This window comes from Mobula birostris, chromosome 28, assembly GCF_030028105.1.
Source record: "Mobula birostris isolate sMobBir1 chromosome 28, sMobBir1.hap1, whole genome shotgun sequence".
NCBI classification, from domain to species: Eukaryota; Metazoa; Chordata; class Chondrichthyes; order Myliobatiformes; family Myliobatidae; genus Mobula; species Mobula birostris.
The window spans coordinates 2934402-2950018 of NC_092397.1; the positions used below are offsets into that span (position 1 = coordinate 2934402).

A 15617-nucleotide genomic window follows, 5' to 3' on the forward strand; every position below is an offset into this window, starting at 1 on the left:
AATAAACGAGGACTGAGTGTCCTCATAATCTAATCTAACCACCTCACCATCATTTACCCTTCGGACTGTGGGAGGAAACCAGAGCACCAGGAGGAAACCCACGCGATTACGGAGAGAGCTTGCAAACTTACAGACAGCGTTGGAAATTGTCCCGGGTCACGTGTACTATAAAGCATTGTGCTAACCACTACGCGACTGTGTCACCCTACACAAACAGAAGAGATCCTGCAGATGCTGGAAATCCAGAGTAACACACACAAAATGCTGGAGGGACTCAGCATTTGGCGAGGAACAAAGAGTCAACATATTTGACCAAGTCCCTTTATCAGGACTGTCAGCCCAAAACATTGACTGTTCATTCCCCTTCATAGATGCTGTCTGACCTGCTGATTTGCTCCGGCATTTTGTGTGTGAATCTGATCTAACCTGAATCTGGTCTGGAATCAAAACCAAAGTTAGGCCTTTCTGCCTTTTTACGTTTCCGTGAAAATCTCAAGTTCAACGTCACTTCAGAGGAATTAGAGTTTCTGTTCACTTTATTGATCGTTTTGTGAGAAAATCTCTGTGCACTTCCACATCACAACATCAGAAACTGAAGGAAGAACTGTCCATTTGGCCCGTCCAGCCTGTCCTGTCCATACCGTCATGGCCGACCTGCCGTCAAGTGTCCACAGTGTGACGGGTCTGGATGAGACGTCGGGTGTGTTTAGACCGTCTGTTTCATGAGTGATGCATGAGATTCCTGCAGTGGGACGTCTTTATTACGTAATTTGCTGACCCTTTTAGAGCTCTTCTTGCTAAACAGAAAAAAAATACCCTGCTGATTACAACTGTCACATCTCCCATCCATCATGACCCAGGACATGGCTCTTCTCATTGCTACCATCAGGGCGGAGGTACAGGAGCCTGAAGACACACACTCAAGGTTTTAGGAACAGCTTCTTCCCCTCCATCGTCAGATTTCTGAATGGACAAAGAACTCATGAACACTACCTCACTATTTTGCTCTTGTATGTACTTTTGATATAAAGACCCCCCCCCCCGCCACTGTTCTCATTTCATAACTGAACCTCTCCACCCCAGGGATAACCTTGGTGAATCCCTCTTGTACCTCTCTCCGGTCTCTCATCATACCAAACCTCTCCACCCCAGGGAATATCTTGCTGAATCTCTCTTGTACCCTCTCCTCTCCAGGGAATATCTTGGAGAATCTCTCTTGTACCTTCTCTGGCTCAAGCACGTCTCTCCCACCGAGCGGAGACCCAGAAACGTACTGTTTCTGTTGACCTTGGTGTTTTGGGAATCCCAGTCAGCACGCGACAGATACAAACCTGTTCTCTGCATCTTCGATTGTTTCCGGTAAAGGGACGTTCCGTGTCTCCAGAAGGAAGAAGGCAGTTAATCCTGCTATTACAGCCACTCCGCCATATATCGTAGATGGCAAAAAGGGGATGTCATCGCCACTCATTCTTACGATGGGTGCCACCATTGCGCCCATCCGGGCCATGGTACCTATGAGCCCCATTCCTGTCTGCCTGTTGGAGGGGACACAGAGAAACGGAACGAGTTATCAGTTATAACAGATCTTAAGGCAGGAGCTGTGTGGTACGTGGCAACGTCCATGGAGAGACAGGCCCCTCGGCCCATCTCGGATATGCACACCAAGTTGTCCATCTGACTTTGTCCTATTTCCCTATCTGGCCCATGTCTCTCTAGAACCAGGCTTCTCAAACTGGTCCATGCTATGCACCAAAACCATTAAGCAATGGGTCCGTGGGCCCCGGGTTTGGAACCTCTGCTCTAAAGGGAAAAGGGGGGAAAACTGTTTTCAGAACTTTGTAACTTATAGACATTTCTGTCTTGCACTGTCCTGCCGTCACTAGACAATAGACTTCACAATATCCACTGTCTGTAAGGTGTTTGTCCGCTCCCCGCTGGCCACGTGGTTTTTCTCTGGGTGCTACAGTTTCCTCCCACATTCTAAAGACCTTTGGGCTAGTAGGTCAATTGGTCACGTGGGTGTCACTGGTCAGCAAGGGCTCATTGGGCCGGAATGGCCTGTATCTCTAAATTAAAATTATGTTTGACTCCAGCCCTCTGGATGGTCGTCAGGGACCCACCCCAACCGGGATGTGAGTTCAGTTCCAGACCCGGATCAGCCGCAGAGTGTCTGTGGTACTCACCGGACCACCGTTGGGTAAAGTTCAGTGGCATAAAGGTAGCAGCAGGTGAAGGCGGCTGCCAGACAGCCCTTGCCAAAGGCAGCGAGCGAGGTTCGGACAGTCTGCAAGTCTGCAAGGGGAACAGAGGTGGCAGGCGGTTACTCGCCTTTCAAATGGGAGGAGCCTCACTTAAGGCACCGAAACTCTTAAAACAGACAGAGAAGCAGTCAGTGTGAGACCATAAGACTTAGGATCAGAATTAGACTATTCAGCCCACCGAGTCTCTCTCTGCTATTTCATCATGGCTGATCCCGGATTCCACTCAATCCCAAACACCATTTCCTTTGATGCCCTGACCAATTAGGAAACTACCAACTTCGCCGCAGTCTGTGGCAAAGCATTGTACAGGTTAACTGCTCTTTGGCTAAAAATAATTCAGAGCCACAATCTCGATGGAGACTGGAGCTCGGCACTACCTTGGCTGGAAATTTCCCTTGATTGGAGATTGATAAAGAAATATTCAGTTACCAGTGGAGACCTCTGCATCTGGATTGCCACAAGCGCAAACATCCTGTTGAGAGATCTCAGGACATTAGGACTCCACTGGCAAACTCCTGCCAGGGTAAGTGAGGTGACCTGTGTGAATCTTCTCCCGATCAGGCTCAGTGTCAGGTAGGCCACGATCTTCGCCGGAATGTCTACGGCTCCAAAGGTGAGCTGGATGAGGTAGATGTCAACTCCGAACCCTTGCAGGTCGATTGACAGCCCATAATAGGCAAAGCTCGTTGAAAACCTGTTCACACAGAATGTGCAGAGTGGAAAGTTACCAGGATGCTGTCTGATTAGAGAGCGTGTCTTATGAGGATAGGTTGAGTGAGCTCGGGCTTTTCTCTTTAGGAGGATGAGAGGTGACTTGATAGACGTGTTCAAGATGATAAGAGGCATAGATCGAGTGGACAGCCAGGAAATTTTTCCCAGAGTGGAAATGGGTAATACGAGGGGGAAGGATTTTAATGTGATTGGAAATTAGAATTTAGAATTTATTTAAAACTTATATCCATCCCACAACATGAGGGAGTAAAAACCCTTATATTGTGGCTCTATCGCAATATTAGATTAGATTAGGTTAGATTCAACTTTATTGTCATTGTGCCAAGTACAGATACAAAGCCAATGAAATGCATTTAGCATCTAACGAGAAATACAAAGAATAGTGTTATGTACAAAATAATGGCGAATAAAAAAAGTGCTACAGCACACAAATATACAAGTACTGAGACAGTACAATACGGATGCAATACTGCTTAGCGCTGTGATGTGAGGTTCAGCAGTGTCACAGCCTCAGGGAAGATGCTCTTCCTGTGCCTGCTGGTGCAGGAGCAGAGGCTCCTGTAGTGCCTACAGATGGGAGGAGAGCAAAAAGTCCATGGTTAGGGTGAAATGCATCCTTGATAATGCTTTTCGGCCTGCCCAGGCAGCGTTTATGGTAGATGTTCTCAATGGTGGGAAATTGGGTGCCGATAATCTGCTGGACTGTTTTCACCACACGCTGGAGTGCTTTGCAGTCCGATACGGGACAATTGCCATACCACACTGAGATGCAGTTGGTGAGTATGCTCTCAATGGTAGAGCGGTAAAAGTCCGTCAGTATCCCGGGACAGAGGTGAGCTTTCTTCATGCTCCGCAGGAAATAAAGGCACTGTTGCCTTTATACAGACATATAAATTTATAAGTCTATTGGCTTGTAGAAAGAAGCTGTCCCGTAGCCTGTTGGTCCTGGCTTTAATGCTGTGGTAGCGTTTGCCAGACGGAAGCAGCTGAAACAGTTTATGGTTGGAGTAACTTGTATCCTCGATGATCTTTCATCCCTTCTTTATGCACCTGCTGTTATAAATGTCCTCAATGGAGGGAGGTTCACATCCACAGATGAGCTGAACTATCTGTACCACACTCTGCAGTGCCCAGCGATCAAGGTTGGTGCAGTTTCCACACCAGGCGGTGAAACAGCCAGTCAGGATGCTCTCGATGGTGCCCCTGTGGAACCTCTTGAGGATTGGGAGGCTCATGCTGAACTTCTTCAGAGACCTGAGGTGGAAGAGATGCTGTTGTGCTTTTTTCTGCCACACAGCCAGTGTGTACAGTCCAGGGGAGATCTTCGGTGATGAGTTTACTAAGGAACTTGAAACTACTCACCCTCTCAACTTCTCACCCTCCTCTTGGTGAGGCTGAAGGAGTAGAGCGTGGTTGGAGATCTTTCTAGGCTGAAAATACAGAGGTTCTTCTGGAGGCTCGTGGTGTGGAATGACGAGAACCTGACAGGGTCACTCTCTGTCGTGCGCCAGCGTTATGACCTGTACGAGAGTGTGGACAGAACACAGCTCTGGTACAGCTTCACCCTGTGTGCATGTGTATTTGAAACTTGTTACCGAGAGCCAGTGAAAAGCTTGTCTTGCATACTGTTCATACAGATCAAATCACTACAGTGTACTGATGCAGAGAGAAATTACACACAGATTGACAGAGAGGCATTGAGCCTGGTTTGAGGTGCAGAACATTTGAACCAGTACTTGCATGGGAGCGAGTTTACCCTCGTTGCTGATCATCAATCACTGGTGTCCATTTTCAATCCCCAGAAGGGTGTTCCATGCTGTGGGCAACAACAGCAGCACAGATGCAGAGATGGGTTCTGTCTCTTGAAGGGCAAGATCAAATTCACGAGGTCAACTAACCATGGAAATGCTGACAGATTGTCCTGTTTACCCTCGGAAAAGGAAATACCTGAAACATTTACAAAAGCGGACACTTCTCGTGACATAATCTCCCTCATGCAAATTGAAAGTCTCCCTGTAACGGCAGAGACGATTCAGAGGGAGAGCAGAGAAGACCCCACACTGTCTCCACTCTCAGGGTATCCACAATGGCTGGAATGTGCAGCAAAAATCACAGATCCTCTGTTTTTACCAGAGCCAGGATGACCTTGCCCTTCCTGTGGGTTGCCTTGTGTGGGGATAGAGACTTACTGTACCATGCAAGCTGAGAGCTGAAGTCTTAATGGAGCTACCTGCCAGTCATCTAGGCGTGGTCTAAATGAAAACATTGGCTCGAAGCTTTGTCTGGTGGCCTGGCATAGACCAGCATATCGGGCAGCTTGATGTGCACTGTTCAGGATGCCAACATGTCCAGAAGATGCCAGGAGCTCACCTCTCCGTCCCTGGGAATTGCCCACATTGCCCTGACAGAGGACTCACGTGGATTTTGCCAGACCATTTGGTGGTAGTAGTAGATGCACCTACAAAGTGGCCAGAAGTGTTCCCAACAGTCTCCACTACAGCCTCGCACACTGTTGATGTGTCGTGAAGCCTCATCTCAAGGACTGTTGTCCCGACAACTTCGTCAGTGACAACGGATCACAGATTGTTTCAGAACAGTCTCAATTATTCCTGAACATCAATGGAATAAGACATATTACATCTGTACTGCACCTCCCAGCTACAAATGTCTTGGGAGAAAGGTTTGTCCAGAGTCTAAAGAACACACTGCGGGCAAGGTCAGCAGAACACACTACACTGACACTGAACCAGAGTGACTCCCCTCCCTCCGTGAGGAAAGACGTTATCCCACAAGAGTAAGAAATTCTCCTCAGTGATAAAGTCTTTAGTCGTGAATGGGACAATTTAAAATTTGCTATGCTCTGGATGTCTATATTGTATTTTGATTATATACTATAGTATCCTCTCTCTATATACATATATAACACAGGTAGCCTCCAACCTGACAGCATAAACATCGATTTCTCAATTTTAAGGTAATTTCTCCCCCTCCCACCTTCTGTCTTTTCCATTCCCCACTCTGGTTCCCCTCTCACACCTTGTCTTCTCCTCACCTACCCATCTCCTCCCTCTGGTACTCCTCCTCCTTTCCTTTCTCCCGTGGTCCACTCTCCTCTCCTATCAGATTCCTTCTTCTTCAGCCCTTCACCTCCTCCACCAATCACCACCCAGCTTCTTACAGATTCCACACCCCTATCATCTTATTCTGTCTTCTTCCCAAATCCTTTCAGTCCTGATGAAGGGTCTCGGCCTGAAACATGGATTGTTTATTCCTCTCCATAGCTGCTGTCTGACCTACTGAACTCCCCCAGCATTTTGTGTGTGTTTTGCTCTGGATTTCCAGCATTTACAGAATCTCTTGTGTTTGTGGTCACTGTCCAGGTCCAAGGATAAAGAAGTTCACTCACCAAACCACCATCATACAACAGGTGATCCGTTGCATTATTGGTGTCCGGAACAGATCGAACACACTCTGTTTCTTGGCAGCGAGCTGGTCATTCTCCGCACTCGCCTTGAGAATCTGTGGAACACGTGGTGTCAGACAGAACAAAAAATGCAAACATAGTCATTGCTCTACACGAAATGTTGGAGGAAATCTGCAGGTCAGGCAGCGTCTATGGATGGAGTTTCCTCTGGGTGCTCCGGTTACTTCACACATTACAGAGCAGTATGGGTTAGGGGTAGTGAGTTGTGGGTGTGCTATGTTGGCACGGGAAGCGTGGCGACACTTGCTTTGATTGTGTTGGTCATTGACGCAAACGATGCCTTTCACTGAACTGGTGCTGACTTAACATACCCACAGTACACCTGTACGTCGTTGGGATGTGGGAGGAAACTGGAACTCCTGGAGGAAACCCGCAGAGTTACAGGGAGGATTCTTCACAGACAGCGGCATGAATGAAACGCGGATCACCATCTCTGAAAATCGTTGCACAAACTACTACACTACCGGGCCATCAAACAGCGGCTGTGTGCCGGAGTTAAGGTGCCATGGAGTGCCAGATCACGAACACCAGTATGATCTGTTTCTGAGAATGGTGCTTACTTCAACAGTGAGTCTCTCCCCTTCTGCCTCCCGACCGTTAATCTTCGCCACCCTCTTCAGCTGCTTTAGAGCATTGTGTTCCTTGCCGTTCACGATGAGCCATCGGGCCGACTCCGAGAGCCACCTGTGACAGCAAGGATGATAACTCATTGCAGGTTGATTGAAAGAGTGCAGGATGTTGCCGGGACTTGTGTTATAGGGGAAGGCTGAATAGGTTAGGACATTATTTCCTGGAGAGTAGGAGAATGAGGAGAGATCTGATAGAGGTATGCAAAATTGTGAGGGGTATAGATAAGGTAAATGCCAGCAGGCCTATTTAGGTGGGACCACAACCAGGAATCATGGATTAAGGGTGAAGGGTGATATATTTAAGGAGAATGTGAGGGGGATTTTCTTCACTCAGAGGGTGGGAAATGGGGACCCGGTATTTAAAGGGAGTGTGGGAAATTGGGCTCCAGTATTTAAATTGAACACAGTGAGACAGGATTTCTGATTATCAGTGCTCTGTGGAATCTCACTGTGGATTGATAAAGCTCTGACACCATTGTTCCTTGTTTAATTGACCATTTTCATTATTGCCCCTGAAACTCTTCCCTTTGTCCCCGCTCCCAGTGGACCGAGATAGTCGTGGTTGGGTCCCAGCGACCCAGGTTCAATTCCCACCCCTGCCTGTAAGGACTGTTGTACGTTTTCCCCGTGCCACGTGGGTTTCATGTGGATGATCTGGTTTCCTCCCAAGTTAGTAGGTGAATTGTCACATGGGTGTAATTGAGCCTTGCAGTAGCTCCAAATGAAATAAATATGACAGACTAACAATGGTGACTTTTGATTAGAGTAAGTAAGAGACGAGTGGCGTTGGACTTTACCAGGAATAAAGGAAGTAGACAAAGAATGGGACGGAGACCGAGAGCTGGATCCAACGCCAGTCTTTGATGCTGTAGGCAATCCCAGCCATTAAGACCTGACCAATCGTGAAACAGAAGGAACTACACATCAAAACAAGAGGTCGAAGTCTGGTTGGAGTCCATTCAACCTCTAAGTGGAAAGTGGGGAGAGACAGCAAGTAAATCAAAGTGCAGTCTGTCCGAGCCTCTTTCCCCTCCTCCACCCTCCCTACCTGCCAATCTTTCTGCTAGGTCTACTCCCCACCCTGTCGACATCTGTCATCCTCAACCCCTCCCCTTTACGTATCACTCCACCCTCCTCTCCTATCAAATTGCACCACCTTGCTATCCTCACCTATCACCTCCCAGCCCCTGTCCCTATTCCCACTCTCCCCCCACCTCCATCTGCCCTTCACCCCTCCCTCACCTAGTTCCACCCGTCAGCTGCCAGAACATTCCCCACCCTTTCAAGTTGTTGCACATTGCTGCAGTGGTTATATTTCATTAGGAGTTTGATGGGTTTGAAGACACTTGCAAATTTCTACAGATGCACAGTGGAGCGCATTCTAACTGGTTACATCACCGTCTGGTATGGAGGGAGGGGTAGGGGGAGGGGGCCTACTGCACAGGATTGGAAAAATTTGCAGAGAATTTTAAACTCAGTCTGCTCCATCATGGGCACCAGCCCCCCTAGCATCGAGGACACCTTCAAACGGCGATGCCTCAGAACCATGGCATCCATCATAAAGTCCCCTCACCATCTAGGACATGCTCTCTTCTGATTGCTACCATCAGAGAGGAGGTACAGGAGCCTGAAGACACACAGGGTCTTGCCCACCACCATCAGATTTCTGAAAGGTCTGTCGAGTCATGAGCTCAACCTCAGTACTTTGCTCTCTTTCTGGACAACTTATTAATGTTTTTCAGACATTCGTATGTTGACTTGTTATATTTTATAGATTGCAATGTACTGCTGTCACAAAACAACCTGATATAGATTCTTTATAGTGGCAATCTTCCCTCTACCCTTTCAGTCCAAGTTGAAGGTCTCCGCCTGAAACGTCAACTGTCCGTCTCTCCCCATAGATTCTGTCTGATCCATTGAGTTCCTCCAGCATTTTGTGTGTCGATTCCAAATCGGCTGTTATTCAACTGACATACAGTAGAATACAATCTACTTATCGACAGGACCAGACTGTGGGGAGATTTATATAAGGTTATCTGGGTAAGAACAGGCATATTCTAAGAATCGTTCATTCGTTAGTGTCATATGATGTGGGTGATCATGGTCTTTCCATGACTGTGATTGTTCTTGGCAAATTTTTCTCCAGAAGTAACACAGGTGAGGGAAGGGTTAACATAATATCCAGGCAAGGATAGAGTGCAGAAAGCCCGGGAAGAAAAGTTTTGCAGAGCATCGCATCCCTGTGCACAGCTGGGGACTGGAGACATTTCACAGGAGATGAAATGAGGGTGTGAAACACACACATGAAGGAAGGGAAAATTGCTTTACGCACTTCAAATTAGGTTGACAGCTTGTAGATTCTATTGACTTTAACAGCTCTATTGTGAATGGCAATTGATCTAGCCAGGAAGGAATCTGACTACACACAGTTTAACGAATGGGCAACATCCGTAACTGCGAGTCAATTATGTGTAACAATGGCATTTTCTGTTTGACGTGACAACACTTTGGTGACAGGGACCGGGCCATTCTCCTTGTGCATGAGGAAATGAAGTCTGATTGAAGAACGAGAGAGTTTACAGAGTGTAGTTATCGGTGAGAGCACACTCAAAGCGGAGACTGATGGATTTCTGTGGGAATTGAAGAACGGCGTGATATCACTGGAAGTGGCTGGTCAATCATGAAGGTTCAGAGGGGGAAATTTCTTCCTCTCACCCCTTCAGACCCCTCTACCTCACAGGAGGGTCCCGTCCCTGTGACCGAGTCATAACACCATTGGGTATATCAGCTAAAGATGGCGCCAGCGGTGTTTGGGGACCGGGGCGACGCATTGCCGCCTGAAAGACGTGCGCCTCTCGGGTGCGGTCCTGTGGATGACCCGATTCCTCGCTGCTCTGGCTGACTGAAGCTTCGCAGGAGATTGAAACATCGAGACAGCCGGCAGGCGGTGTACACTACTGTTGGAAGAAGGCCTCTGTACACGAGCAAGGACTCTCTCCATCTTGATGGTGAGTGAGGGTCTGCTGGTCCTTGAGTTGGGGAACTCGGACAAGAGACACGGCCGATTGTAACATGGAAGGAAGTAGAGAGCTGTTAGTCTCCCATCTCAACTGTGGTAGGTGCCATATCTCCCTCCTTCGCGAGTGACAGGGAGCCTGCCTGAGATTTCAAAGTGTTGGGATGGACAGAAGTTTTTGATGGAGTCTAGATCATGGTCTCTGGTGGTAGGTGCGGGTGGGGGGTTGATACTTTTGTTGAACAATTAGGGGAGAAGGGGGTGGGGGGTGATACTTTTGTTAGACAAATGGGTGAGAAGGAGGGTGGGGGTTTGATACTTTTGTTGAACAAATGGGGGAGAAGGGGGTGGGGGGTGATATTTTTGTTGGACAAATGGGGAAAGGGGGTGGGGGGTTGATACTTTTGAACAAATAGGGAGAAGGGGGTGGGGGTTGATACTTTTGTTAGACAAATAGGGGGAGAAGGGGTGGGGTGTTGATACTTTTGTTGAACAAATAGTGGGAGAGGGGGGTGGGGGTTGATACTTTTGTTGGAACAAATAGGTGGGGAAGGGGGTGGGGAGTTGATACTTTTGTTGGAACAAATAGGGGGAGGGGGTGGGGAGTTGATACTTTTGTTGAACAAATAGGGGGAGGGGTGGGGGGGTGATACTTTTGTTGGAACAAATAGGGGGAGGGGGTGGGGAGTTGATACTTTTGTTGGAACAAATAGGGGGGGTTGATACTTTTGTTGAACAGATAGGGGGAGAAGGGTGGTGAGGGTGTTGATACTTTTGTTGAACAAATAGGGGGAGAAGGAGGGTGGGGGGTTGATACTTTTGTTGGACAAATAGGGGGAGAAGGGGGGGAGGGTTGATACTTTTGTTACTGATTATGCCTGGGAGGAGGGAGCGGGGAGCTTTGTTGTTCTAACTTTTCCCTGTCATTCATTCTTTGGAAGTTTTCTCTCTGTTTCATGGGTGTCTGTGAAGAGTAGGAATTTCAGGTTGTACACTGTATACATGCTTGAATCATTAAACTACTAAATCAGACCATTTGGCTCATCGAATCTGTTCCACCATTCAGTGAAAGCTGATTTTTCTCTCCATCCCATTCTCCTGACTTCTCCCCGTAACCTTTAACCCCCTGCCTAATGAAAAACACTCATACTCTACTTTAAATATACCCAACGACTTGGCCTGCACAGCTGACTGTGACAATGAATTCCACAGATTCAGCACCCTCTCCGAAAGAAATTCCTCCTCATCTCTGTTTTAAAGGAACGTCCCTCTATTCTGAAACTGTTCCCTCTAGCCCGAGACTCTCACTCTAAAGGAACCATCCTCTTCATGTCCACTCCTTTCTTTTTCAATCTTTTTATTAATTTCGAAGTATAGAAACAAAACATAGCAATAATACAAATAGTAGGAGAAAGATTGTTACACTTAGGAAAAGTAATTGTAAAATCAAATAGTGTAAGTTAACAAAGCTCCCAATCATGTAGAACTGACAATGGATAATACAAATTAAAAAAAACTGAAAAAAAATCACGAAAAAGAAAAAAAAACAAACCCCATCCCCAAAGAAAAACAGAATTAATCAACTAAACTAAAAGACTTGGGCAAAACTAACAATTTAAAAATGGAAAAGAAGAAAACCTTAGTGTCGACGACTCCATTCCCCTCCAACAACAGTGACTCTTCATGTCCACTCCATCTCAGCCTTTCAATACTCGATAGGTTTCAGTGAGATCCCCCTCATTCTTCTAAACTCAAGCGAGTACAGGCCCAGAGCCACCAAATACCCCTCATACATTAACCCTTTCATTCCTGGGTTCATTCTCTGTACATCATCTGGACCCTCTCCAATGTCAGCACATCTTTTCTTAGTTAAGGTCCCAAAATTCTTGCAACACTCCAATTGTGGTGTGACCAATGCCTTATAAATTCTCAGGGTTTTAACCTTGCTTTTATATTCCAGCCCTCTGGAAGTGAACGCTAATTCCACAGATTTGCCACCCTCTGGCTGAAGAAATCCCTGCTCATGTCTGTTCTTAAGGGAATATCCTTCTATTCTGAGGCGACTGTTTACTCACTGAGAGATAGGCTGTTGACGATGACACCCGACAAGCTAAACCCGGACAGAAATCTCCAGAAGCAGAAGAGCGGGAAGGAGGAGGAGAACGCTCCACACGTCCCCGAAACAGCGACCATGAAGTGCGACCATAGCAGCAGGGTTCGGCGGCCATACCTGACGGGCGAGAAGCATTGGGTAAGCGCCAGTGAACAGGAGCCCATGTTGACATGGGACTACAGGAGAGTATCGGTAAGTGGCTCTCTGGTCCTTGTGATGTGGTTAATGTTTGAACGGCTGTGTGATGTTTGACTGATGTTATCCAGGAGTCTGAATGGTTCCAGAGCCGTCATAGAACATAGAACATTACAGCACAGTACAGACCTGTCGGCCCATCATGTTGTACAGACCCTTAGACCAGTGGAAAATCAATCTAACCCTTCCCTCCCACATAGCCCTCCATTTTTCTGTTATCCAGGTGCCTATCTAAGAGTTTCTGAAGCTTCCCGAATGTGTCTCCCTGTACCCCAACCCAGGCCGTGTATCCCACACACCCAGCACTCAGTGTAAAAAATCTTACCTCCGACATCCACTGCCCTGCCTGTCCTCACCGTCATTATCTGCCAAGCCGTGTGAAGTGGGCAGTCATGACCTTTGCTCATCATTCTTCTTGGCAAATTTTTCGACAGAAGTGGTCTGCCATTGGCATCTTCTGGGCAGCGTCTTTACAAGAGGGGTGACCCAAGCCATTATGAATACTCTTCAGAGATTGTCTGCCTGGCGTCATGGTCACATCACCAGGACCTGTGAGGCATCAGTTGCCCGTACGATCATCCACCACCTGTTTCCAGGGCTTCAAGTGACCCTGATCGATGCTGGGTGGGGTGGCTGTTGCTAAGCGGCTACACTTTGCCCAACGATATACTTTCCATATCCCCCCTATACTTCCCACTAATCACCCTAAAAGTGTGACTTCCAGTATGAGCCACCTCCCCCACGTCTGTAGTTACCAGAAATTTGCTGCACATGTTGATATGGTGGTTAAGAAGGCTTTTGGTATGTTGTGTTCATCAGTCGGGGGATTGAGATCAAGAGGCTCGAGGTAATGTTGCAGCTCTGTAAAACTCTGGTTAGACCACACAGCAGGTTAAACACTCTCATTCAGCAGTTGCCTCCCCTCCCCGCCAATACTGTTTGACCTATTGAGCTTATTCAGAGATTACTTGTTAACCCATCTGCGTGTTATCCTTTGAGTGATTTGGATGTGTGACTGTCGCTGTGGTGTGGGGTTTTATTGTGGATTCTCTTTCTGTGGCTCCCAGCAAGAAGACGAATCTCACCACTGTACTTTGATAATAAATGTACTTGGAACGTTGAACTTACTTGTCGGCCAGTCTGCCCAGGACACTGGCTCCGATCAGCAGTCCGGCCATGTAGATGGACTGCACCATCCGCTTCAGAGACTTCCGATCACACACGAGGTCCCACTGCCGAAACAAGGGCACAACTGACCGTCACTGAGGACACGGCAACCCCGCGCCGCCCAATTACACCCGTGTGACCAATTACCCTACTAACCCACACGTCTTTGAACTGTGGCAGGAAACCCACACGGTCACAGGGAGAATAGACAATCTGCTTACAGAGCCTGTCGGGAATTGAACCCGGGTCTCTGGTGCTATAAAGCATTGTGTCACCATGCATTCTGTTCACTCCGTCAAACCACCCCCTTCAGTACACCATCCCCTTCAGTGCACCATCTCCCAGAAGTGAGGGGGGCATTACCAGCCATACCTCCGTCACGATTGTTGACGTGAACTGGGAGTGGTTGTACACCCACCCATCGGTGCATGCCTGTGTGTCAGGTTGGCTGCCGTTGCCCTGCGTCTCGTTGGTGCCCAGGAGATGCCACTGCGGGGAGGCGTACATGCGGCACTTGTCCGGCCTCCCTTCCCGGTCCATGGGCAGGAACACGCGGAGAAACTCCTCCGTCACATTGAGGTACCTCGAGCTCTCGCCTCCCTGTTGCATCTTGCACCAGTGGTCGGGGACGGCGGTGACGAAGTTCTGGAGCAGATTGTTGCAGGCTATGAACGAGGACAAAATTGACAGTAGGGCAATGTTGATGGCTTGGAACTTCCCAGAGCCCCCAGCCATCTCCAGGAGGTCCCCAAAAGCCATGGTCTGAGCAGGAGGAGGGCAGACCAGGTGTACTGAGGCAGACTGTGCTGGCAATCGATGCCTAAACCCACACTCAGCCTTTTGTATGTGATGTCCGGTAATGTGTAACATGCTGATAACAAGAGTTAATTAATCATTCTGAACTGTTAATGTAAGTTTAATGATCACTGTTATTGTGAAATCATGTTCTTGCGAGCACAGGGTAAAGGAATTGTAAACACAGGAGATTCTGCAGATGCTGAAAATCCAGAGCAACACACATAAAATGCTGGAGGAACTCAGCAAGTCAGGCAGCATCTGTGTCAACATGTCGGGCAGAGATCCTTCATCAGGACTGGAAAGGAAGGTGTAAAATGCCAGAAGAAGAATTTAAAGGAGCCGTTGAGAGCATAGGGTGATAGAATTCACCCTGCCGTTTGAGAGATCACAGTCACACTCAGTGGCCACTTTATTAGGAACCTCTTAACCCTAATAAAGTGGACACTGAGTGTATGTCTGTGGTCTTCTGCTGCTGTAGCCCATTCATTTCCATGATTTGATGCGTTGTGTGTTCAGAGATAATCTCCTACACACCACTGTTGTAACGTGTGGTCATTTGAGTTACTGTCACCTTCCTGTCAGTTTGAACCAGTCTGGCCATTCTCCTCTGACCTCTCTCATCAACAAGGCGTTTTCACCCACAGAACTGCCACTCACTGGATTTTTTTCTGTTTTTCACACCATTCTCTGTAAACTCTGGAGACTATTGTGGTGCGTGAAAATCCCAAGAGATCAAAATAAAGAGAAAATCTACGGATGCTGGAAACCCAAGCAACTAACAAAAAATGCTGCTGGAACCAAAACATTGACTGTACTCTTTTGTATAGATGATGCCTGGATGTTGAGTTCCTCCAGCATTTTTCTTGTGGATCTCAGGAGATCAATAGTAGGTTTCAGACGGAGATGAGGAGGAACTGCTTTTCCCAGAGAGTGGTGAATCTGTGGAATTCTCTGTGCAATGTAGCAGTGGAGGCTACTTCAGTAAATATATTTTTAGAGAAGGTTGGATAGATTTTTGCATAGTAGGGGAATTAAGGCTTATGGGGAAAAGGCAGATAGGTGGAGGTGAGTCCCTGGTCCGATCAGCTATGATCTTATTGAATTGCGGAGCAGGCTCGACGGGCCAGATAGCTGACTCCTACTGATATTGCTTATATTAGTTCCCTGTTTTACCAATACTGGTGCCAATTTCCCATGAATTCAAACCCACTTCACCCACATC

At 47.6% G+C, this 15617-nt stretch overlaps 1 protein-coding gene across 1 annotated transcript; it reads right to left on the reverse strand.

Annotated features, from left to right (window-relative positions):
- Nucleotides 1-551: 551 nt before the first annotated feature.
- Nucleotides 552-14356, reverse strand: LOC140188842 (solute carrier family 22 member 6-A-like). The gene is made up of 12 exons (XM_072245495.1): nt 13970-14356; nt 13559-13662; nt 12198-12352; nt 7904-8072; nt 7038-7161; nt 6400-6512; nt 2767-2955; nt 2569-2580; nt 2325-2346; nt 2184-2284; nt 1332-1535; nt 552-797 (listed from the first exon to the last, which is right to left on the reverse strand). The coding sequence occupies exons 1-12, from the start codon at nt 14354-14356 to the stop codon at nt 707-709; spliced, it is 1671 nt and encodes a 556-aa protein (XP_072101596.1). The 3' UTR covers nt 552-706.
- Between the last annotated feature and the right edge of the window lie 1261 nt (nt 14357-15617).

What these genes read in the sequence shown, in the direction of transcription:
- LOC140188842 (XM_072245495.1), bottom strand. Translation starts at nt 14,356, where the DNA reads ATGGCTTTTGGGGACCTCCTGGAGATGGCTGGGGGCTCTGGGAAGTTC. An exon ending in CGTCAACAGCCTATCTCTCA is followed by an intron (nt 8,073 to 12,197) that starts GTGAGTAAACAG and finishes CTTTCCACTTAG; the next exon opens with AGGTTGAATGGACTCCAACC. An exon ending in TCCTCCCATTTGAAAGGCGA is followed by an intron (nt 2,285 to 2,324) that starts GTAACCGCCTGC and finishes GCAGACTTGCAG; the next exon opens with ACTGTCCGAACCTCGCTCGC.